This window comes from Oncorhynchus masou, chromosome 10 (genome assembly GCF_036934945.1).
Source record: "Oncorhynchus masou masou isolate Uvic2021 chromosome 10, UVic_Omas_1.1, whole genome shotgun sequence".
NCBI classification, from domain to species: Eukaryota; Metazoa; Chordata; class Actinopteri; order Salmoniformes; family Salmonidae; genus Oncorhynchus; species Oncorhynchus masou.
This window is the reverse complement of record NC_088221.1, coordinates 40098959-40123790: the sequence shown is the minus strand read 5'-3', so window position 1 is coordinate 40123790 and position 24832 is coordinate 40098959. Positions and strand designations below refer to the sequence as shown.

The following is a 24832-nucleotide window of genomic DNA, read 5'->3' as shown; positions in this document are numbered from 1 at the left end:
AGACACACACACACTCACTTCCTCCCTCTTCACAGGAAGAGACCAGACACATACACACACACTTCCTCCCTCTTCACAGGAAGAGACCAGACACACACACACTCACTTCCTCCCTCTTCACAGGAAGAGACCAGACACACACTCACTTCCTCCCTCTCCACAGGAAGAGACCAGACACATAAAATAGAGGTTCAAGCCAGGGCATGTTTGTCCCTGCATGAGGCATAGTTAGTGGAATGGCCAAATCTGTTCTGGCTTTTCAATGAAACTCTAATGAAAGAACAGGACATTTTGGCATGTCTGTTTACATTGGGCCATTCCCTCATGTTTCTTTTTCTCAGTGTGTCTGGAGATTACATTTTCGTCATTTAGCAGACGCTCTTACCCAGAGTGACATACATGAGTAATTAGGGTTAAGTGCCTTGCTCAAAGGCACATTGACAGATTATTCAGCTAGTGGGCTCCAAAATTCAAACCAGCAACCTTTCGGTTACTGGCCCAATGCTCAAACCACTAGGTTACCTGCTGCCTCAGCTCTTGTTATGATTACTTTCTCGTTCCTGGTGCACAGTGTGGATGTCCCAATACATGTCTAACAATCCGCTGCGGCTAACGAAACGAAAAGTTGCTGGAATGAAAACGAACCTGAAACTCAAATGATCTAAGCTGATAAAAGACTGCTTGAGAGCTACAGTATATCCAGTGTGTCCATTTTTCAGTTGTATAACCCCCTTTCTCTTCTCTTTCCCCTCCCTCCCTCCCTCCCTCCCTCCCTCCCTCCCTCCCTCCCTCCCTCCCTCCCTCCCTCCCTCCCTCCCTCCCTCCCTCCCTCCCTCCCTCCCTCCCTCCCTCCCTCCATCCCCTCCATTCCCTCTCTTCTCTCTCTTCGTCCCTCCCTCCCCCTCTCTCTCTCTCTCTCCCTCAGACAGTAACTTTGTCCTGGGTAATGCCCAGGTGCAATCCCTCTACCCTATTGTCTACTGTTCTGATGGCTTCTGTGAGCTGACCGGCTACGCCCGCGCCGAGCTGATGCAGAAGAGCTGTGCATGTCATTTCCTGTACGGGCCGGAGACCAGCGACCAGCTGACGGCAAAGATCCAGGGGGTGTTGGACGACAGGGGGGAGTTTAAGACCGAGCTGGTGTTCTACAAGAAAGGAGGTGAGAGGCTACAGAGACTGGGTGCATCCAAAACATCATAGGTAGGGAATAGGGTGGTGCGGTCTAAGACACTGCATCTCAGTGCAAGAGGTGTCACTGCAGTACCTGGTTCGAATCCAGGCTGCAACACGTCCGGCCGTGACTGGGAGTCCTTAGGGCGGCACACAATTGGCTCAGGTTTGGCCGGGGCAGTCCGTATATTGTAAATAAGAATTTGCTCTTAACTGACTTGCCTAGTTAAATAAAACTAGTGAAAAAGGTTGGTGAGAGTGAAGAGGTGAATGTTGTGTGTGTGTTGGAAACAGGGGATAGCTACAGAGCTGCTACTTGGATAAATAAGCTGTAGACAAAGACAAGCACAGCCAAATGGAGGACAGTCTCAATGAGAGTTAAAAAAGACAAATTAAAGGTTGTCCCTGCATATTCATTAGCATTTTACAGCCCTCCGAGGTAGGAGAAGAGAGATGTAGTAAAGTTTAGTGAGGCCTGGGGCTGAAACCATTTAGAGATCATCAAACAGGTGTGTGTGTGTGTGTGTGTGTGTGTGTGTGTGTGTGTCGCGCGCCGGCGTGTGAGTGAGTGTTTCCATGTGTGTGTGTGTGTGTGTGTCTGTATCTGTGCGAGTGTGTGTGTCTGTGTGTGTGTGCGTGCGTGCGTGTGCTTGAGTGAGTGAGTGTTTCCATGTGTGTGAGTGTATGCTTGTGACCTCACGACACAACCTGAGCCTCCAGAACGATTCGAGGGTCATTAAGCCCTGTCCCTCATCCTCTGGTTCAGGTCCGTATTCACACAGTGTTTTAGAACACCATGTAATTCAGCTAATGTCATCCAGCCATCCACCCACCTGAGACAGAGAGCACAGCGTTCACCATAACAGCCGTGTAACAGGACACTGTCTGTATGAATATGAGGCTGTTTCATCCTGATTATATCCCTTTATGTACAACCACAACATGACCACCTGTTACATGACTTTGTCAGGGTTGTTTTTGATGCTCCAGTTGAATCACTGACAGGTGAATAAATAATCCTGCATGCACATCAGGGCCCTGTTTTATAATCGAAAAGTCTGCACACGCACAAACATATATTGACATTTATAAACTTTGGAGCGCAGGTAACTTTGGGACGGCAGGGTAGCCTAGTGGTTAGAGTGTAGGGACGGTCGGTAGCCTAGTGGTTAGAGTGTAGGGGCGGCAGGTAGCCTAATGGTTAGAGTGTAGGGACGGTCGGTAGCCTAGTGGTTAGAGTGTAGGGACGGCAGGTAGCCCAGAGGTTAGAGTGTAGGGACGGCAGGTAGCCTAGTGGTTAGAGTGTAGGGACGGTCGGTAGCCTAGTGGTTAGAGTGTAGGGACGGTCGGTAGCCTAGTGGTTAGAGTGTAGGGACGGCAGGTAGCCCAGAGGTTAGAGTGTAGGGACGGTCGGTAGCCTAGTGGTTAGAGTGTAGGGACGGCAGGTAGCCTAGTGGTTAGAGTGTTGCGACGGCAGGTAGCCTAGTGGTTAGAGTGGAGGGACGGCAGGTAGCCTAGTGGTTAGAGTGTAGGGGCGGCAGGTAGCCTAGTGGTTAGAGTGTAGGGACGGCAGGTAGCCTAGTGGTTAGAGTGTAGGGACGGCAGGTAGCCTAGTGGTTAGAGTGTAGGGACGGCAGGTAGCCTAGTGGTTAGAGTGTAGGGACGGCAGGTAGCCTAGTGGTTAGAGTGTAGGGACGGCAGGTAGCCTAGTGGTTAGAGTGGAGGGACAGCAGGTAGCCTAGTGGTTAGAGTGTAGGGACGGCAGGTAGCCTAGTGGTTAGAGTGTCGGGGCGGCAGGTAGCCTAGTGGTTAGAGTGTCGGGGCGGCAGGTAGCCTAGTGGTTAGAGTGTAGGGACAGCAGGTAGCCTAGTGGTTAGAGTGTAGGGACGGCAGGTAGCCTAGTGGTTAGAGTGTAGGGACGGCAGGTAGCCTAGTGGTTAGAGTGTAGGGACGGCAGGTAGCCTAGTGGTTAGAGTGTAGGGACAGCAGGTAGCCGAGTGGTTAGAGTGTAGGGACGGCAGGTAGCCTAGTGGTTAGAGTTTAGGGACAGGTGGTTGCCTAGTGGTTAGAGTGTAGGGACGGCAGGTAGCCGAGTGGTTAGTGTAGGGACGGCAGGTAGCCTAGTGGTTAGAGTGTGGGGACGGCAGGTAGCCTAGTGGTTAGAGTGTAGGGACGGCAGGTAGCCTAGTGGTTAGAGTGGAGGGACAGCAGGTAGCCTAGTGGTTAGAGTGTAGGGACGGCAGGTAGCCTAGTGGTTAGAGTGTCGGGGCGGCAGGTAGCCTAGTGGTTAGAGTGTCGGGGCGGCAGGTAGCCTAGTGGTTAGAGTGTAGGGACAGCAGGTAGCCGAGTGGTTAGAGTGTAGGGACGGCAGGTAGCCTAGTGGTTAGAGTGTAGGGACAGCAGGTAGCCTAGTGGTTAGAGTGTAGGGACGGCAGGTAGCCTAATGGTTAGAGTGTAGGGACAGCAGGTAGCCGAGTGGTTAGAGTGTAGGGACGGCAGGTAGCCTAGTGGTTAGAGTTTAGGGACAGGTGGTTGCCTAGTGGTTAGAGTGTAGGGACGGCAGGTAGCCGAGTGGTTAGTGTAGGGACGGCAGGTAGCCTAGTGGTTAGAGTGTAGGGGCGGCAGGTAGACGAATGGTTAGAGTGTAGGGACGGCAGGTAGCCTAGTGGTTAGAGTGTAGGGACAGCAGGTAGCCTAGTGGTTAGAGTGTAGGGACGGCAGGTAGCCTAGTGGTTAGAGTGTAGGGACGGCAGGTAGCCTAGTGGTTAGAGTGTAGGGACGGCAGGTAGCCTAGTGGTTAGAGTGTAGGGACGGCAGGTAGCCTAGTGGTTAGAGTGTAGGGACGGCAGGTAGCCTAGTGGTTAGAGTGTAGGGGTTACGGCAGGTAGCCTAGTGGTGGTTGGTTAGAGTGTAGGGACGGCAGGTAGCCGAGTGGTTAGAGTAGGGACGGGTAGCCTAGTGGTTAGAATGTAGGGACAGCAGGTAGCCTAATGGTTAGAGTGTAGGGGCGGCAGGTAGCCTAATGGTTAGAGTGTAGGGGCGGCAGGTAGCCTAATGGTTAGAGTGTAGGGGCGGCAGGTAGCCTAGTGGTTAGAGGCAGTTAACCCACTGACGACGGCAGTTAACCCACTAGACTGTCATTGTAAATATGAATTTGTTTCTAACTGACCTGTCTAGTGAAATTTTTTTTTTAAATGCATGTTTCCCTTTATAAATCAGACCTGTTGTAAAACTGTTCACCCAAGAACAAACATTGAAACTAATTTGGAACTATTGGCATTTAGCCACGGCATGCAAAATACTAATTGTTGTTTAATATTTTGTTTCTTCTGTAGATTGTTGGGTTTCCATGTCCTGCTTTTGGTATAGGCTCTGAGATTCCAGTGCATTCGGAAGGAATTCAGGCCCCTTGTCTTTTTACACGTTATTACATTACAGCCTTTTTCTAAAATTCTAAAATGTCATCAATCTACACACAATACAATGACAAAGCAATGACAAAGTGAAAACAGACATTTTATTAAATTTATAAAAAAAATGTACAAATATACAACCTTATTTATGTAAGTATGAGACTCGAAATTGAGCTCAGGTGCATCCTGTTTCCATTGATCATCCTTGAGATGTTTCTAGAACTTGATTGGAGTCCACCTTTGGTAAATTCAATTGATTGGATATGATTTGTAAAGGCAACACCTGTCTATATAAAGTCCCACCGTTGACAGTGCATGTCAGAGCAAAAACCAAGCCATGAGGTCGAAGGAATTGCCCGTAGAGCTCCAAGACAGGATTGTGTTGAGGCACAGATCTGGGGAAGGGTACCAATAAATTCTGCAGCATTAAAGGTCCCCAAGAACACAGCCAGTGAGGTGACCAAGAACCAGATGGACACGATAAAAGAGCTCCAAGGTTCCACTTTAGAGATGGGAGCACCTTCCAGAGCACCTTCCATCTTTGAAGCACTCCACCAATCAGGCCTTTATTGTATAGTGGCCAGACGGAAGCCACTCCACAGTAAAAGGCACATGACAGCCCACTTGGAGTTTTCCAAAAGGCACCTAAAGACTCAGGCCATGAGAAACAAGATTCTCTGGTCTGACGAATCCAAAATTGAACTCTTTGGCCTGAATGCCAAGCATCACGTCTGGAGGAAACCTGACAGCATCATGCTGTGGGGATGTTTTTTAGCGGCAGGGCCTGGGAGACTAGTAAGGATCGAGGGAAAGATGAACGTAGCAAAGTACAGAGAGATCCTTGATGAAAACCTGCTCCAGAGCACTCAGGACCTCAGGCTGGGGTGGAGGTTCACCTTCCAACAGGACAACGGCCCTAAGTACTAGTGGTGTAACAGGCCGTAGTTGATCCGTGATCCGTACAGATCACCACCTACAGTTCAGCACGCATGTGAACTGCGGATCAATTGCAAAGTTGAACCATCATAGTGTGAAATACAGTTTCACTGCCGCGATAATTCCCTAAACCTCGATGCAGAGTTGCAGTGAAAGGCTGTAATCGCTGCCATAGGTCCTTCAACAAAGTACTGAGTAAAGGGTCTGAATACTTATGTAAATGTGATATTACATTTTTTTTTTTTGACTTTCACCCCTGGTCACAACAACCCATACAGTATGGTAAAGAAAGGGGGATTGTTCGGTTCTGAACAAACAGAGGAAAAACTCAAATGGATTACTAGGAAAAGCTCAAACAAAGTACATTCACCCTCTGGGTTAAACAGCTGCTAAGATAAAGACATGTTTAGATAGAGATATATTTATCTAGGCGGAGTCAACTCCTTGCATGTCTAGACAGCCAGTACATCTCTGTTGCTAGTCAGGAACTTAATTGGTTCCTCTCACTGGTGTAGTAATGGCCCCGCCTCCTGCTAGAACCTTTGTGTGCGTGTAAGTATATCTGTGTAACAGGGCTGTCCCTTGTCACTTCATCTGACAGCGGTCCGAATTCCTGACTCCTCCCTCATCCTTGGCTGTCCTACTTTATCAATGACTGAGACCAGACTGTTGCCCTTTGCCTCCCTCCTTAGGAGCCATGAGATTGATCAATACAATGATTTGACAGAATGTTAACTGTCTGCCCTACCACTGTCAAGGTTGTGCGCTACTGGTACGAAGTCATGTGCAGGAGAGCAGAGAGTTGTGATCAGGGGCACTTTATTTGGCAGAAGCACAAAAGACAGACGCAACTGCGTCAACAACCCTCCAGCCAATGGCAAAAGTGAATAAGCACGAAAACACTCACAATAACGCAAATGTATGACAATAAACATACTACGGGTCAAAACACACGATACCGGGGAACCAGTCTGGTGCGTAACACTAAACACGATACCCGGGAACCAGTCTGGTGCGTAACACTAAACACGATACCCGGGAACCAGTCTGGTGCGTAACACTAAACACGATACCGGGGAACCAGTCTGGTGCGTAACACTAAACACGATACCCGGGAACCAGTCTGGTGCGTAACACTAAACACGATACCCGGGAACCAGTCTGGTGCGTAACACTAAACACGATACCCGGGAACCAGTCTGGTGCGTAACACTGAATATCTAACAAAACTATTTCACACAAAGACATGGGGGGGGGGGGGACAGAGGAATATGCAGTGTGATTAGGGAATGTAAACCAGGTGTGCGGGGAACAAGACAAAACAAATGGAACAATGGAAAATGGAGCGGCGATGCCTAGAAGGCCGGTGACGTCGACCGCCGAGCGCCGCCCGAACAAGGAGGGGAGCCGACTTCGGCGGAGGTCGTGACACCCTCTTCCTCACTCAGTAACTTTTCATACACCTCGTTCTCATCTACCCTTCATTGACGCCAACATATTTAATTATTATATGTGTAAAGTAATCAATAAGTTCTAGTATAATACCATGAATAATTCTATTTCAAGCTAGAATCTAACAGGATGTACCTTAATACAGTATGGATGACATCAGTTGAATAGAGACTAGCAAACTATTATCTCTTCTAGATCAAGATAAAAATCTGTAAAAAAAAACAATTTTAGCTTATGTGTTATCATACAGTCAGCTAGGGCCAAACTCATTTCACTTTCTGAATGACCCTTTTGGAACTACGCTTTCTAAGATGAAAAAGCTTTTATTCACTAATAAAGACATCCTGGCGTGTCTCTCTCGCTCCATCAGTAATAACAATGTCTAATAGGGAAGCTGTAGGCTTTGACTCAGGGGGCAGAATGTGAAGCTAGACATGCATAACCACACAGCATTTAAATGAGTTAGCAAAATAACACACACACACACACACACACACACACACACACACACACACACACACACACACACACACACACACATGCTTGTTTTGAACTAAGACTTGGCACACCACTTGCATACACAGAGTGCCCATCCAGGGACACACAACAAAGTAAAGTGAGGTAGTGAGATGTTGTTTTCTGTGTTTTGCTGTTATTCAAACATACTGGGCTAGAGCAGCCAGTAGCTTTTCCAGTCTCTACAGGAGATGAAAGGAGCTTTTCCTATATTTTTTATATCTACAGACAACTGGAGAGGATTTAGTTGTGGTAATGGACTGTGTAGTAGGATGATGTGTGTGTGTGCGTGCGTGCGTGTGTGTGTGTGTGTGTGTGCGACGGAGTGTACTCACATACCAGGTAGCAGATTTGGTTCCTTGGAATCTATAGGAACGTACATTTTTGGTTTCCCATTAGTTCTGGGAACAAAGCCATACTGGTCAAACGGAACGTATTTGAAACATTCTGAGAATAGAAGTGAACATTTAAACTATTCTGGGAACATGTATTTTTAGGTTGCAGGGAAATTCTGAGAATGTTTTGCTATGGTTCCCTGAAGGTTTTCCTGGGAGGTTTTATTGATGTTCTGAGAACAGAAATTCTAGGTTATTAATGGAAAGTAATTAAATAACGTTCTGAGAACATGTTTCAATAAAATTATAACAATTATAACACTGCTATCTTAGTTGAACTGTTTTGAACTTCAAGCACAGATAAAAATTGATTTGCTTAGACATTAAGCGTGCAAACATGTTTTTGTATTTATTGTGGCACAGCATCGGTGAGATTCAAACCTATGATCTTATGTTCTCTATCTATAGAATTAGTCCACTGTGCCACTAGGAGGGAGCTAACATCCTGTTTTTTTTTACTCATACAAAGCTGTTCATTTTAGACTATTCAAACAGACCCTCTTTCAAAGGAACAAGCCTTTAAATAGATTGATGAGGAAACCTGTAGGAAATGTTACAGTATGTTGAAGTACTGAAATTCCCACAGAAGAATGTTGTTTCTTAACCTTCTCTGAACTAATTATTATTATTTTTTTTTTACTAGGCAAGTCAGTTAAGAACAAATTCTTATTTTCAATGACGGCATAGGAATAGTGGGTTAACTGCCTGTTCAGGGGCAGAACGACAGATTTGTACGTTGTCAGCTCGGGGATTTGAACTTGCAACCTTTCGGTTACCAGTCCAACACTCTAACCCACAAGGCTACCCTAGAATGTTCCCAATGTCAAACCAGTTGGAGAATGTTCCTAGAACATTAGGGATATTGAAATTAAATGTAACCACATTTTAACTTTAAAAACAATTATGTTAAATAATTAAGTACCAATAAAAATATATATATCTTGTCAAGTTCCTTAAAAATGCTGAGAATGTTCCAAAGCCAAGCAACTATCCTGCACCATTCCCAGAACGTTGTGGGAAGGTGGTATGCAAAATAACTTTAGGATAACCTTGCTCTAAGAAACATACTGTATGGTTCTCAAAATGTGATGTGCTAGCTGGGATGTGTACATCTTTATCAGGGTCATCTCCATCTCTTTTTGTACCAATCCGCCACTACACATATCCACCTGATTCACTGTTTTTCTACCAGTATGTGAGCAGTAGTCTACTTTCAGAGCCACTGTGACTCCAGTGAGTGATATGCACCTCTATCTGTGTTCCAGGTACCCAGTTCTGGTGTCTCCTGGACATCGTGCCCATTAAGAATGAGAAGGGAGAGGTGGTGCTGTTTCTGGTGTCCCACAAGGACATCACTGACAACAAGAAGGACCGGGACCCAGAAGGACCGGGACCCAGAGCCCAGAGCAAGCCCTGAGACTGGTGAGTTACCCTGGGGACCCAGAGCAAGACCCCGAGACCAGGACCCCAGGACCCAGAGCAAGACCCCGAGACTGGTGAGTTACCCTGGGTTAGACCAGGACCCAGAGCAAGACCCCGAGACTGGTGAGATACCCTGAGTTAGACCAGGACCCAGAGCAAGGCCCCGAGACTGGTGAGATACCCTGAGTTAGACCAGGACCCAGAGCAAGGCCCCGAGACTGGTGAGATACCCTGAGTTAGAATCTAACTTAACTTGGCTTAAAGTCTGATTTATCATGGGTTAACCTGATTTGAGTAGGTCTTAACTCAGGTGAACTTGGGAGGGAGTAGAGAGAGACAGAGACCGTAACAGAAATAGAGAGAGAGAACGAGACAGGGTGAGAAGATAGAAAGATTTGAGTATTTTATACTGTCAAATGAGGTTTTACAGCTGTTCTCTATCATATTTATACTTCAGAGAAAGGCTACCTTGATGATTGCTTAATACTACATAATTTAAACACTTTCCCCCCATCCCCCCCCTTCCCCAAAACACGTGTAAATATTGGGACTATAAATGGTGCCTTCCTGTATTACACTGATGCTACAATGTTTATTCTATTCTACTGAGACATTTACTTTTTGTTCATATTGATGTATTTTATTATTTATTTTTGTTGTTGCGTTGTTGGATGGTGTATATCATGTTTATTAAAAAATGTACCTTTATTTAACTAGGCAAGTCAGTTCAGGGGCAGAACGACAGATTTGTACCTTGTCAGCTCAGGGGTTTGAACTTGCAACCTTCCGGTTACTCGTCCAACGCTCTAACCACTAGGCTACCGTGCTGCCCCAAGTTTTTGCATTTAGTAGAACATGTAGTAACCCTGTGTGGTGTCTGGAACAAAACTGAATCAGCGTCAAGTGAAGCTGAATGCAGCGGACATACGACTGATAAAACTTGAAACTACCTGATCTTCACCCTGACATTCTCCCTCTCTGCCACTCTCTGTTATTGTTCTAATGCATATCTCATCTGGCTACGGAGGACTGCATTCAGTCGTATGTCCGCTGCATTCAGCTGCATTCAGCTTCACTTGACGCTGATTCAGTTTTGTTCCAGACACCACACAGGGTTACTACATGTTCTAATAAATGCAAACAACTTGGGGAGTGAAATAATGGGAGAAAGATAGAGTAGATGAATAGGGAGGGAGGGAGGGAGGTGAATAGGAATGGAGGGAGGGAGGGAGGGAGGTGTTCATGTTTTCTGTTCTGTCATTTATCACAAGGACGTAATGACTGTAACCTTTAACGAGCCTCATCAGCACACAGGTGTTACACTGTTATAGATTAGGGAGGAAGGTAGGGATGGATGGAGAGAGAAAAGTGAGAGAGAGAGAGAGACTTTTTGGACTTTTTGTCTTTCTTTAATGATACATCCTCATTTCATGAAAACCATTAAAACCATTCAAATTCCACTCCTCCTCCGACCAGCAACCGCAGGTCACCCAGCCTGCTGCCATCAATCGCTTCTGCAGGGTGGCCGATTGAACCGATCTCAAAAAAATCACTGGGTTGTGGAAGATAGGCTCCTCCCACACCCACAGCCCCGGCTCCACACCCCCTACTCCTGTGGGCCTTAGCAGCTTCCAGGCCCTCAGCATTGCAGAGTAAAAATCAGAGAGACCTCTATACTCAACCTCTCCAGCCTCATGAGGAACAGCTGCCGGTCCAACCCTAATCCACCAGCACCCCTCAGCAGTGTGCATGCTGGTTCCCTCCAGCCGACATCAGTATGGTACAGCAGTCTCTGCGCCGCCTTTAGTCGGAATGCAACCACCTTGTACTCTAGTCCCACCAGACCCTGTCCTCCTTCGTGGACAGACATATACAACACTATGCCACCAGGTTGTTGATTATCAGCACCCTCCTTCTGTATGACACTTGGGACAGGAGCCACCTCCACTTGGCCAGTCTTGACACCTCTGTGACAGCCCCTCCCATTCCTTCCTGACCCATCTCTCCGAGCCCAGATACACCACCAAAATGTTAATTCCTTCACAACCCCACTGCAAACCCCCCGGAAGCAGAGGGGGGGGGGGGCTATCCCTCCAAAAAAGTCTCAATGGCTATTGTATAAAACTGCCCCGATAGAGGGCATCCTGGTCTAATGCCCCGGCTCATCCAGACTGGCCTACTGAGCCCCCCTCCCACCTTGAGCATAAATGACGCCCCAGCATACAACATCTTCACACAAGCCAAAAACCTTTCCCCAAGCCAAAACACAGACATCACATTAAACAGATACTCATGGTTCACTCTCTCAAAAACCTTCTCCAAAGTTCACATTAGAAACTCTCGACAAGTCCAACATGTCCCTGACTGAGAACAAGTTGTCCGTGATTGAGCATCCCAGTACACAATATGTCTGGTCCTTGTGCACTATAGAGTCCAGATGGGACTTCAGTCTGTTAGCAAGGACGTTGGCAAATATTGTGTAGTCCGCACAGAGCAATGCCACTGGCCTCCAGTTCTTAAGTTCACACAAGCCCTTTTTTGGACAGGAGAGTCAGAGCCGTCCGACGGCAGCTCATTGGCAACTCTCCTATCCCGACGCATTCACGCAACACGCAACAGAAGTCCAGTTCAATTATTCCCCAGAATTATTTTGAAAATTCCACTGGGAGTCTATTTACCCATGGTGCAAGGCCGGGGGACATGTGGGTTCCGGCCTCTGCCAGTTCATGGGACAACAGAGGAATGTCCATTTCATCCCTCTGTGCCAGAGAGAGCTTAGGGTGTCCTGCAAACAAGACCTGAGCACACATGGGATCACACTGTTCTGCCCTGTACAACTCAGTAGAAAACTGTCCAGGTCTCTACATAATTCAGCTAAATTAGCCTGGAGGCCTACATTGTCTTGCCCCACCATCTCTACCTCTACTTCACTGATACTATGCTTGAGTTCCCCCAATACTCTCCTAGCCTCTGAGGATGAGAGCTGTTTACTACTGATAGAAAAGCCAAATTTGGACTTTTCCCACATCCCACCACTGATTCATACAATACTCTCTTTGCTGCCTCCACCTTTCCCCCAAAATCTAGGAACCTGAGGATCAAATTGTATTTATCACATACATATGAATAGCAGATGTTAATGCGAGTGTAGAAAAATGCTTGTGCTTCTAGTTCCGACAGTGCAGTAATATCTAACAAGTAATCTAACAATTCCCCAAAAACTACCTAATACACACAAATCTAAAGGGGTGAATGAGAATATGTACATGTAAGTATATGGATGAGTGATGGCCGAGCGGCATAGGAAAAGTGCAATAGATGGTATAAAATGCAGTATATACAAGATATATATGAGTAATGTAAGATATGTAAACATTATTAAAGTGGCATTATTTAGAGTGCCATTGTATAAAGTGACTAGTGATCCATTTATTAAAGTGGACAGTGATTGGGTCTCAATGTATGCAGCAGCCTCTCTGAGTTAGTGATTGTTGTTTAGTAGTCTGATGGATTTGAGAAAGAAGCTGTTTTTCAGTCTCTCGGTCCCAGCTTTGATGCACCTGTACTGACCTCGCCTTCTGGATAATAGCGGGGAAAACAAGCCGTGGTTAATTCTAAAATATAATGGCATATTGTTGAAGACTGGTCCACTATCCACAAATTAAAAGGATTTGTGTTTTGTATGGCAACAAAATTCAACGGTAATACCACCTTTCCTAAACCTGATTCAGCACTGGCGACCATTTTGGATTTAGAACAAAAAAAATAATATCAATGAATTCATCACAAAGAGCTAAGGCTCTGTCTCTCTCGCGCTCTCTTGCTCTCTCTCTCTCTGGATCTCTCTTTCTCTCTTTCCTCTCTCTCTCACCTCTCTCTTTCTCATTCTCATTCTCTCTCTCTGGATCTCTCTCTCGCTCTCTGGATCTCTCTCTCTCTTTCTCTCTCTCTCTTTCCTCTCTCTCTCTCTCTCTCTCTCTCTCTCTCTCTCTCTCTCTGGATCTCTCTCTCTCCTTTCTCTCTCTCTGGATCTCTCTCTCTCTTTCTCTCTCCATGTGTATGTGACCAATAACATTTTATCTGATTTGATTTGATTTGGATCTCTCTCTTTCTCTCTCTCTCTCTCTCTCTCTCATTTTCTCTCTCACATCAATATGTATTGTACATATTGCCAAGAAATTAAATGAATGATTCATTGAAAATATGAACATATTAAGAAAATAATTAAATAACAAGAAGTACTTTTCTCTTTCTCTCCCTCTATGTCCCTCACCATCCCTCTCTCTCTGTCCCGTGGTTTACTGATGAGTCATTCAGTAACTTCCTGTTAGACTCACCTCTGGCTACAAATTCTTATTAACAATGGTGCCAAGATGCACCTGGCTCAAGGGAGGGAGGGGTGAAAGGGAGGGGAGGGGGAGAGAGGAGGAGGAGGGAGGGGGTGAAAGGAGGGGGAGGGAAGGAGAGAGGAAGGGAGGGAGGGGTGAAAGGGAGGGAAGGAGGGGGAGGAAGAGAGGAAGGGAGGGGGGGAGAGGGGTGAAGGGAGGGGGGGTGAAAGGGAAGGGGGAGGAGGGAAGGGAGAGAGGGAGGGGGTGAGGGAGGGAAGAGGAAGGAAGAGAGGAAGGGAGGGAGGGGTGAAAGGGAGGGAGGGAAGAGAGGGGGAGGGAGGAAGGGAGGGAGGGGTGAAAGGGAGGGAAGAAGGGGGAGAGAGGCAGGAAGAGAGGAAGGGAGGGAGGGGTGAAAGGGAGGGAAGAAGGGGGAGAGAGGAAGGGAGGGAGGGGTGAAAGGGAGGGAAGGAGAGGCAGGAAGAGAGGAAGGGAGGGAGGGGGTGAAGGGAGGGAGGGAGGGGGAGAGAGGAAGGGAGGGAGGGAGGGTGAAAGGGAGGGAAGAAGGGGGAGAGAGGAAGGAAGGAGGAAGGGAGGGAGGGGGGAGGGGAAGGAAAGGGAGGGAAGGGAGGGAGGGGTGAGGGGGAGAGGCAGGAGGGAAGGAGAGAGGGAAGGGAGGGAGGGGGAGGGAAGAAGGGGGGTGAGGGAGGAAGGAGGGAGGGAATGAGGGGGGAGGGAAGGGGGAGAGGGAAGAGAGGAAGGGAGGGAGGGGAGGGAGGAAGAGAGGAGGAAGGGAGGGAGGGGCAGGAAGAAGGGAGGGGTGAGGGGAGGGAAGGGGGGAGAGAGGGAGGGAGGGAGGGGTGAAAGGGAGGGAAGGAGGGGAGAGAGGGGAAGGAGGAAGGGAGGGGAGGGAAGGGGGGAGGGGCAGGAAGAGAGGAAGGGAGGGAGGGGTGAAGGGAGGGGGAAGGAGGGGAGAGGGGTGAGGCAGGAAGAGAGGAAGGGGAGGGAAGGAGGGGAGAGAGGCAGGGAGAGGAAGGGAGAGGGGTGAAAGGGAGGGAAGGAGGGGGAGGAGGCAGGAAGAGAGGGAGGGAGGGGGAGGGAGGGGAAGGGGGAGAGAGGAAGGGAGGGAGGGGGTGAAAGGGAGGGAAGGAGGGGGAGAGAGGCAGGAAGAGAGGAAGGAGGAAGGGAGGGAGGGGTGAAAGGGAGGGAAGGAGGGGGAGAGGAAGGCAGGGAGGGGGTGAAAGGGAGGGAAGGGGTAGAGGGAGGGGAGGGAGGGGTGAAAGGGAGGGAAGGAAGAGAGGAAGGGAGGGAGGAAGGAAGAAGGGGAGAGAGGCAGGAAGGGAGGGAGGGAGGGGGTGAAAGGGAGGGAAGGAGGGGGAGAGAGGCAGGAAGAGAGGAAGGGAGGGAGGGGTGAAAGGGAGGGAAGGAGGGGGAGAGAGGCAGGAAGAGAGGAAGGGAGGGAGGGGTGAAAGGGAGGGAAGGAGGGGGAGAGAGGCAGGAAGAGAGGAAGGGAGGGAAGGGAGAGGCAGGAAGAGAGGGGGGTGAAAGGGAGGGAAGGGAAGGAGGGGTAGAGGGCAGGAAGAGAGGAAGGGAGGGAGGGGGTGAAGGGAGGGGGAGGGGAAGAGGGAAGGGAGGGAGGGGTGAAAGGGAGGGAAGGAGGGGGAGAGAGGCAGGAAGAGAGGAAGGGAGGGAGGGGTGAAAGGGAGGGAAGGGAGGCAGGAAGGAGGAAGGGAGGGAGGGGGAGGCAGGAAGAGAGGAAGGGAGGGAGGGGTGAAAGGGAGGGAAGGGGGAAGGGGAAGAGAGAGGAAGGGGTGAGGGAGGGGAAGGGGGAGAGAGGCAGGAAGAGAGGAAGGGAGGGAGGGGTGAAAGGGAGGGAAGAAGGGGGAGAGGAGGAAGGAAGAGGGGAAGGAAGGGAGGGGCAGGAAGAGAGGAAGGGAGGGAGGGGTGAAAGGGAGGGGGGAGAGAGGCAGGAAGGGGAAGGGAGGGAGGGGTGAAGGGAGGGAAGGGGGAGGGGAAGGGAGGGAGGGGTGAAAGGGAGGGAAGGAGGGGGAGAGAGGCAGGAAGAGAGGAAGGGAGGGAGGGGTGAAAGGGAGGGAAGGAGGGGTAGAGAGGCAGGAAGAGAGGAAGGGTTTCCTTTCCTAGGTATGGATTTCAGAAACATGAATGTGTCTTTGTCTGGTCCGGGCCATTTGAGATGCATCCAATTAATAGCGTTGAATTAATTTAATTTGTGGGAATATAAAGTGAATTGAGTTACTGTATAAGGGTGGATACCTTTGAGCAAAACATATGGAGTTATGGACAGAGGGGAAATGAGTAGCAGAATCAGTTAAATAATATGAATAATTTGAAGTATATCTAATTGGTTGAGATGGAAGATAAATGATACACTGCTGAATCATGCCTTCCATTTTGTTTTTCCCTATGAACTGACATGGCCCCTAAACACTGATATGCATGATCAGACATTCTTCCATCTCCTAATGGCTATGAGGTTAGGATGGGGCATAAGGCAATCTGAACCTAGATTGGTAGTTAATGAACCCTTCACCCCCACAAGGATCACAATGGAAATAGGTCTGATGACTTTGTTGTGATTTTAAATCCTTTTAAATAATTGTTTATGTGTGCGTTGTTGTACTCACATGGCTGAGGCAACTCTATATGGATTGTCCATTTCTCAAAGAAAATGTCAATTAAAGTGTATCAATGAATTAGTTAATTCCTCAACCTTCTCTGTGTTCCCAGATGAGGAGACGGGTCTGGAGATGCACAAGGTCACCCGTCCTCCAGGCTTCAACACCAACCGCAGACGCAGCCGGGCGGTGCTCTACCACCTGTCTGGACACCTGCAGAAACAGGACAAGAGCAAGATTAAACTCAACAATGCAAGTTGCCCTATTACACCCAACACACACACCTTGCCTTGACAGCCTAGTGTCCAACCACATCTCAAGGATCGCTACAAGGACATTGAGTACGTTTGCTTTGAGGAACTCAATCTACAAAATCCAGTCCCTCCTGTCCCAGCCACTTTCATGTGTATCTATAGAAATGGGTTTGGGCCAGTAATGGAGGCCAGAGAGAGGTGCCTTCACACCAGATGGGATGAAGGTTGTTGGATCCGACTGAGCAGGTTCTCCTTGACTTTAGTGAAAAAAGCCTTGTGTTTGTTTTTCCGTTCATGTAGACATTTAATTGAATTGAATTTAAACCTTTATTTAACTAGTCAAGTCAGTTAAGAACAAATTCTTATTTACAATGACGGCCTCCAAAAGGCACAAGACCTCCTGTAGGGACGGGGGCTGGGATTAAAAATAAACAAATAAAATATAAATATAGGACAAAACACACATCACGACAGTTTGAGTGTTTGTAGCAGCTCGTTCCAATCTCTAGTTGCAGCGAACTGAAAAGACGAGCGACCCAGGGATGTGTGTGCTTTAGGGACCTTTAACAGAATGTGACTGGCAGAATGGGTGACATACAGTAGTTTACAAAAGGGAAAATAAATGTATCCTTATTATTCTATGGGATATAACTACAGCAGAACCAACCAAAACCTCTGGTTTCCTGTTCAGGTCAGGAAAACCCCCAGACACATAGTATGTTGAATTTGACATGTTGCTAGTATCCTAAATCCTGTTGTTGATGTATCTCTCCCTCTCATCACCCCTCCAGAACATGTTGTTGACGTGTCTCTCTCTCCTCACCCCTCCAGAACATGTTGTTGACGTGTCTCTCTCTCCTCACCCCTCCAGAACATGTTGTTGACGTGTCTCTCTCTCTCCTCACCCCTCCAGAACATGTTGTTGACGTGTCTCTCTCTCCCATCACCCCTCCAGAACATGTTGTTGACGTGTCTCTCTCTCTCCTCACCCCTCCAGAACATGTTGTTGACGTGTCTCTCTCTCCCTCACCCCTCCAGAACATGTTGTTGACGTGTCTCTCTCTCTCCTCACACCCTCACCCCTCCAGAACATGTTGTTGACGTGTCTCTCTCTCCTCACCCCTCCAGAACATGTTGTTGACGTGTCTCTCTCTCCTCACCCCTCCAGAACATGTTGTTGACGTGTCTCTCTCTCCTCACCCCTCCAGAACATGTTGTTGACGTGTCTCTCTCTCCTCACCCCTCCAGAACATGTTGTTGACGTGTCTCTCTCTCTCCTCACCCCTCCAGAACATGTTGTTGACGTGTCTCTCTCTCTCCTCACCCCTCCAGAACATGTTGTTGACGTGTCTCTCTCTCTCCTCACACCCTCCAGAACATGTTGTTGACGTGTCTCTCTCTCCTCACCCCTCCAGAACATGTTGTTGACGTGTCTCTCTCTCCTCACCCCTCCAGAACATGTTGTTGACGTGTCTCTCTCTCCTCACCCCTCCAGAACATGTTGTTGACGTGTCTCTCTCTCCTCACCCCTCCAGAACATGTTGTTGACGTGTCTCTCTCTCCTCACCCCTCCAGAACATGTTGTTGACGTGTCTCTCTCTCCTCACCCCTCCAGAACATGTTGTTGACGTGTCTCTCTCTCCTCACCCCTCCAGAACATGTTGTTGACGTGTCTCTCTCTCCTCACCCCTCCAGAACATGTTGTTGACGTGTCTGTCTCTCTCTCCAGAACATGTTGTTGACGTGTCTCTCCCCACCCCTCCAGAACATGTTGTTGACGTGTCTCTCTCTCCTCACCCCTCCAGAACATGTTGTTGACGTGTCTCTCTCTCCTCACCCCTCCAGAACATGTTGTTGACGTGTCTCTCTCTTCTCACCCCTCCAGAACATGTTGTTGACGTGTCTCTCTCTTCTCACCCCTCCAGAACATGTTTGGGGACAATCCGCCCATCCCAGAGTACAAGGTGGCAGCCATTCAGAAATCCCGATTCATCTTGCTCCACTACGGGACCTTCAAGGCTGGCTGGGATTGGCTAATCCTGTTGGCTACCTTCTATGTCGCAGTCACAGTGCCCTATAATGTGTGTTTCACTGTGGTGGGGGGACGGGACGAAGGAAGCTCCGCCCCCCGCAGCCCCCCCAGTGTGAGTGACATCCTGGTGGAGATCCTGTTTATGCTGGGTAAGGAGAAGAGGGCTAACATTATTCTAATGTTATTCTACCATTATTCTGATGTTATTCTAACATTATTCTGATGTTATTCTAACATTATTCTGATGTTATTCTAACATTATTCTGATGTTATTCTAACATTATTCTAATGTTATTCTAACGTTATTCTAACATTATTCTAATGTTATTCTAACATTATTCTGATGTTATTCTAACATTATTCTGATGTTATTCTAACATTATTCTGATGTTATTCTGATGTTATTCTAACATTATTCTGATGTTATTCTACCATTATTCTGATGTTATTCTACCATTATTCTGATGTTATTCTAACAAATTTCTAATGTTATTCTAACATTATTCTAACATTATTCTGATGTTATTCTAACATTATTCTGATGTTATTCTGATGTTATTCTAACATTATTCTGATGTTATTCTAACATTATTCTAATGTTATTCTGATGTTATTCTAACATTATTCTGATGTTATTCTAACATTATTCTGATGTTATTCTGATGTTATTCTAACATTATTCTGATGTTATTCTAACATTATTCTGATGTTATTCTAACATTATTCTAATGTTATTCTGATGTTATTCTACCATTATTCTGATGTTATTCTAACATTATTCTGATGTTATTCTACCATTATTCTGATGTTATTCTAACATTATTCTGATGTTATTCTAACATTATTCTGATGTTATTCTGATGTTATTCTAACATTATTCTGATGTTATTCTGATGTTATTCTAACATTATTCTGATGTTATTCTAACATTATTCTAATGTTATTCTGATGTTATTCTAACATTATTCTAACATTATTCTAATGTTATTCTGATGTTATTCTAACATTATTCTAACATTATTCTAATGTTATTCTAACATTATTCTAACATTATTCTAATGTTATTCTAACATTATTATAACATTATTCTGATGTTATTCTAACATTACTCTAACATTATTCTGATGTTATTATAACATTATTCTAACATTATTCTAACATTATTCTAACGTTATTCTAACATTATTCTGATGTTATTCTAACATTATTCTAATGTTATTCTAACATTATTCTAATGTTATTCTAACATTATTCTAATGTCATTCTAACATTATTCTAATATTAACGTTCTTCTAACATTGCTTCCACATTGTCTAACGTTATCTATTGCATATATTAGTATAACATTATTCCAACACTATTCTGACATGATGCAACATGACTGCATGTCCCTATTTAAAGACCCCCATACGTACACTTCCTAATGACAATCTCTATGATTTACATCCTCTGTCAACGGATTGGCATAGTACATATGGCTAGAGAACTTCCTCCTTCTACACAACACTAATTACATTTTCTCCAGGTACTTAGTATGTTCATTGTGGGAGAATACATACAGTCATCTAATTAAATGAATAGTTAATTGTAATGAACACTTATTTGTTCGTCATTGTATTACTGGCCCCTGATGGAAACTCTGCCCACCGTTTCTCTCTCTGTTTCTCATTGTCTCTCTCTCTCTCTCTCTCTCTCTCTCTCTCTCTCTCTCTCTCTCTCTGTATATCTCATTGTCTCTCTCTCTCTCTCTCTCTCTCTGTCTCTCTCTCTGTATATCTCATTGTCTCTCTCTCTCTCTGTCTCTGTCTCTCTCACTGTCTCTTTTTCTCTCTCTCTCTCTCACTCTCTCTCTCTCACTCTCTCTCTCTCTCTCTCTCTCTCTCTCTCGGTCTCTCTCTCTCTCTCTCTCTCTCTGTCTCTCTCTGTCTCTCATTGTCTCTCTCTCTCTCTCTCTCTCTCTCTCTGTCTCTCATTGTCTCTCTCTCTCTCTCTCTCTCTCTCTCTCTCTCTCTCTCACTGTCTCTCTTTCTCTCTCTCTCACTCTAAAGGCAGACAGATGGACATCATAAAAGTGAACTAACTGCAGTGTTAATGATGCATCTCTAGTCAATGATGTGACCGGTGGTGATATCGTCAAATAATAGCCTCTATCCATGTACAGCAGTGCACTTATATATCAACAATGCTACTCGTAATGAGATAGGATATATTAATGTACAATCCTATCTGTCATTCTACAGATATCGCGTTGAACTTCCGGACGACCTTTGTGAGCACATCGGGCCAGGTGGTGTACGACGCTCGTTCCATCAGTGTGCACTACGTCACCACCTGGCTGTTTGTTGACCTCATCGCTGCATTGCCCTTTGACCTGCTCTATGCGTTTAACGTCAGTGTGGTGAGTGTCTCTGTGTGGGACTGGTTACAGGACAACATGACAGAAGTAAAGATGAACAGTGTCTCTGGGGTTGGTGTAGTGGTGTGAGGGATGGAATGTTAAGGAAACGGACACCATATTAGCTTTGGAACTGTCCCTACTAAGATCAATCCAGATATGTTACACAAGGCATTATGGGTACTGTAGTACATCACGCTACAAAGGATCTCTGAAATGTAGGAATGATACCTAAAATGTCAGGATTCATCAAACGCTGCGACGGAGCTCATAATTGATGTCTGTGTGTGTGTTTCTGTAGTACTTTGGGGTCCACCTGCTGAAGACAGTGCGGTTGCTGCGCCTGCTGAGGCTGCTCCAGAAGCTGGAGCGCTACTCCCAGTACAGTGCCGTGGTCCTCACCCTGCTCATGTCCATGTTCGCCCTGCTGGCCCACTGGATGGCCTGCGTCTGGTACTTCATCGGACGCAGAGAGATCGAAAACAGCCCCAACTCCTGGGACATGGGTCAGTGAACCGCCATGTCTGCATGTCACATTGAGATTGTCATCTGTTTTTCTCAAGGGAGCCAAGAAGCAGCTTCACAAGCATTCAGTCGTTTTGTATGTTATTCTCATGGATGCTTGTGATGCTGTTGCTAGGCTAGGATTGGTCTCGCAAATCAGATTATGATTGTTAAAGTGACATGCCTTAAAGTGACATGCCTTAAAGTGACATGCCTTAAAGTGACATGCCTTAAAGTGACGTTAAATAAAATATGAATGAAAAGAACACATGGGTTCTACTCGACATTTTGTTCAATGACTGTAATCATGATGCAACTGCATTCAAGTCAGGACTTCTAATAAGTGTCTGGCTGTTGTAAAATGATGTACCAAATAATTTTAGCCTGAGATTTTATCAGCAAAGAGCAGTCATACTTTCCCCTCTCTGAGCCCTGGTACTTTACCCTCACTGAGCCCTGGTACTTTACCATCACTGAGCCCTGGTACTTTACCCCTCTCTGAGCCCTGGTACTTTACCATCACTGAGCCCTGGTACTTTACCATCACTGAGCCCTGGTACTTTACCATCACTGAGCCCTGGTACTTTACCCCTCTCTGAGCCCTGGTACTTTACCCCTCTCTGAGCCCTGGTACTTTACCATCACTGAGCCCTGGTACTTTACCCCTCTCTGAGCCCTGGTACTTTACCATCACTGAGCCCTGGTACTTTACCCCTCTCTGAGCCCTGGTACTTTACCCCTCTCTGAGCCCTGGTACTTTACCCCTCTCTGAGCCCTGGTACTTTACCCCTCTCTGAGCCCTGGTACTTTACCATCACTGAGCCCTGGTACTTTACCCCTCTCTGAGCCCTGGTACTTTACCCCTCTCTGAGCCCTGGTACTTTACCATCACTGAGCCCTGGTACTTTACCCCTCTCTGAGCCCTGGTACTTTACCCCTCTCTGAGCCCTGGTACTTTACCCCTCTCTGAGCCCTGGTACTTTACCCCTCTCTGAGCCCTGGTACTTTACCATCACTGAGCCCTGGTACTTTACCCCTCTCTGAGCCCTGGTACTTTAGCCCTGGTACTTTACCCCTCTCTGAGCCCTGGTACTTTACCATCACTGAGCCCTGGTACTTTACCCCTCTCTGAGCCCTGGTACTTTACCATCACTGAGCCCTGGTACTTTACCATCACTGAGCCCTGGTATTTTACCATCTCTGAGCCCTGGTACTTTTCCCCTCTCTGAGCCCTGGTACTTTACCATCACTGAGCCCTGGTATTTTACCATCTCTGAGCCCTGGTACTTTACCCCTCTCTGAGCCCTGGTACTTTACCCCTCTCTGAGCCCTGGTATTTTACCATCTCTGAGCCCTGGTACTTTTCCCCTCTCTGAGCCCTGGTACTTTACCATCACTGAGCCCTGGTACTTTACCATCACTGAGCCCTGGTATTTTACCCCTCTCTGAGCCCTGGTACTTTATCCCTCTCTGAGCCCTGGTACTTTACCCCTCTCTGAGCCCTGGTACTTTACCATCACTGAGCCCTGGTACTTTACCCCTCTCTGAGCCCTGGTACTTTACCATCACTGAGCCCTGGTACTTTACCATCACTGAGCCCTGGTACTTTACCATCACTGAGCCCTGGTACTTTACCCCTCTCTGAGCCCTGGTACTTTCCCCTCTCTGAGCCCTGGTACTTTACCCCTCTCTGAGCCCTGGTACTTTACCCCTCTCTGAGCCCTGGTACTTTACCCCTCTCTGAGCCCTGGTACTTTACCCCTCTCTGAGCCCTGGTACTTTACCCTCTCTGAGCCCTGGTACTTTACCCCTCTCTGAGCCCTGGTACTTTACCATCTCTGAGCCCATCACTGACCCTGGTACTTTACCCCTCTCTGAGCCCTGGTACTTTACCCCTCTCTGAGCCCTGGTACTTACCATCACTGAGCCCTGGTACTTTACCCCTCTCTGAGCCCTGGTACTTTACCCCTCTCTGAGCCCTGGTACTTTACCATCACTGAGCCCTGGTACTTTACCCCTCTCTGAGCCCTGGTACTTTACCCTCTCTGAGTCCTGGTACTTTACCCCTCTCTGAGCCCTGGTACTTTACCCCTCTCTGAGCCCTGGTACTTTACCCCTCTCTGAGCCCTGGTATTTTACCCCTCTCTGAGCCCTGGTACTTTACCCCTCACTGAGCCCTGGTACTTTACCCCTCTCTGAGCCCTGGTACTTTACCATCTCTGAGCCCTGGTACTTTACCATCACTGAGCCCTGGTATTTTACCATCTGAGCCCTGGTACTTTTCCCCTCTCTGAGCCCTGGTACTTTACCATCACTGAGCCCTGGTACTTTACCCCTCTCTGAGCCCTGGTACTTTACCCTCTCTGAGCCCTGGTACTTTACCATCACTGAGCCCTGGTACTTTACCATCACTGAGCCCTGGTACTTCTCTGAGCCCTGGTACTTTATCCCTCTCTGAGCCCTGGTACTTTACCATCACTGAGCCCTGGTACTTTACCATCACTGAGCCCTGGTACTTTACCATCACTGAGCCCTGGTACTTTACCCTCTCTGAGCCCTGGTACTTTACCCCTCTCTGAGCCCTGGTACTTTACCAGCCCTGGTACTTTACCCTGAGCCCTGGTACTTTACCATCTCTGAGCCCTGGTACTTTACCCCTCACTGAGCCCTGGTACTTTACCCTCTCTGAGCCCTGGTACTTTACCACTGAGCCCTGGTACTTTACCCTGAGCCCTGGTACTTTACCATCACTGAGCCCTGGTACTTTACCCCCTCTCTGAGCCCTGGTACTTTACCATCACTGAGCCCTGGTACTTTACCATCACTGAGCCCTGGTACTTTACCCCTCTGAGCCCTGGTACTTTACCATCACTGAGCCCTGAGCCCTGGTACTTTACCATCACTGAGCCCTGGTACTTTACCCCTCTCTGAGCCCTGGTACTTTACCCCTCTCTGAGCCCTGGTACTTTACCCCTCTCTGAGCCCTGGTACTTTACCATCTCTGAGCCCTGGTACTTTACCCCTCTCTGAGCCCTGGTACTTTACCCCTCTACCATCACTGAGCCCTGGTACTTTACCCCTCTCTGAGCCCTGGTACTTTACCCCTCTCTGAGCCCTGGTACTTTACTTTACCCCCTCTCTGAGCCCTGGTACTTTACCCCTCTCTGAGCCCTGGTACTTTACCATCACTGAGCCCTGGTACTTTACCCCTCTCTGAGCCCTGGTACTTTACCCCTCTCTGAGCCCTGGTACTTTACCCCTCTCTGAGCCCTGGTATTTTACCCCTCTCTGAGCCCTGGTACTTTACCATCACAGAGCCCTGGTATTTTACCATCTCTGAGCCCTGGTACTTTTCCCCTCTCTGAGCCCTGGTACTTTACCA

The 24832-nt window shown here is 47.4% G+C and overlaps 1 protein-coding gene across 1 annotated transcript in view; it reads left to right on the top strand.

Annotated features, from left to right (window-relative positions):
* Positions 1–24832, top strand: part of LOC135547625 (potassium voltage-gated channel subfamily H member 3-like) — a 194934-nt gene that overhangs the window by 99016 nt on the left and 71086 nt on the right. Inside the window, exons 2-8 of the mRNA XM_064976793.1 lie at positions 926–1159; positions 9148–9250; positions 9445–9476; positions 16378–16517; positions 18445–18700; positions 20792–20949; positions 21248–21452. Of these exons, the coding sequence (XP_064832865.1) occupies positions 926–1159; positions 9148–9250; positions 9445–9476; positions 16378–16517; positions 18445–18700; positions 20792–20949; positions 21248–21452 (1128 nt within the window). The remainder of the gene's footprint in view (positions 1–925; positions 1160–9147; positions 9251–9444; positions 9477–16377; positions 16518–18444; positions 18701–20791; positions 20950–21247; positions 21453–24832) is intronic.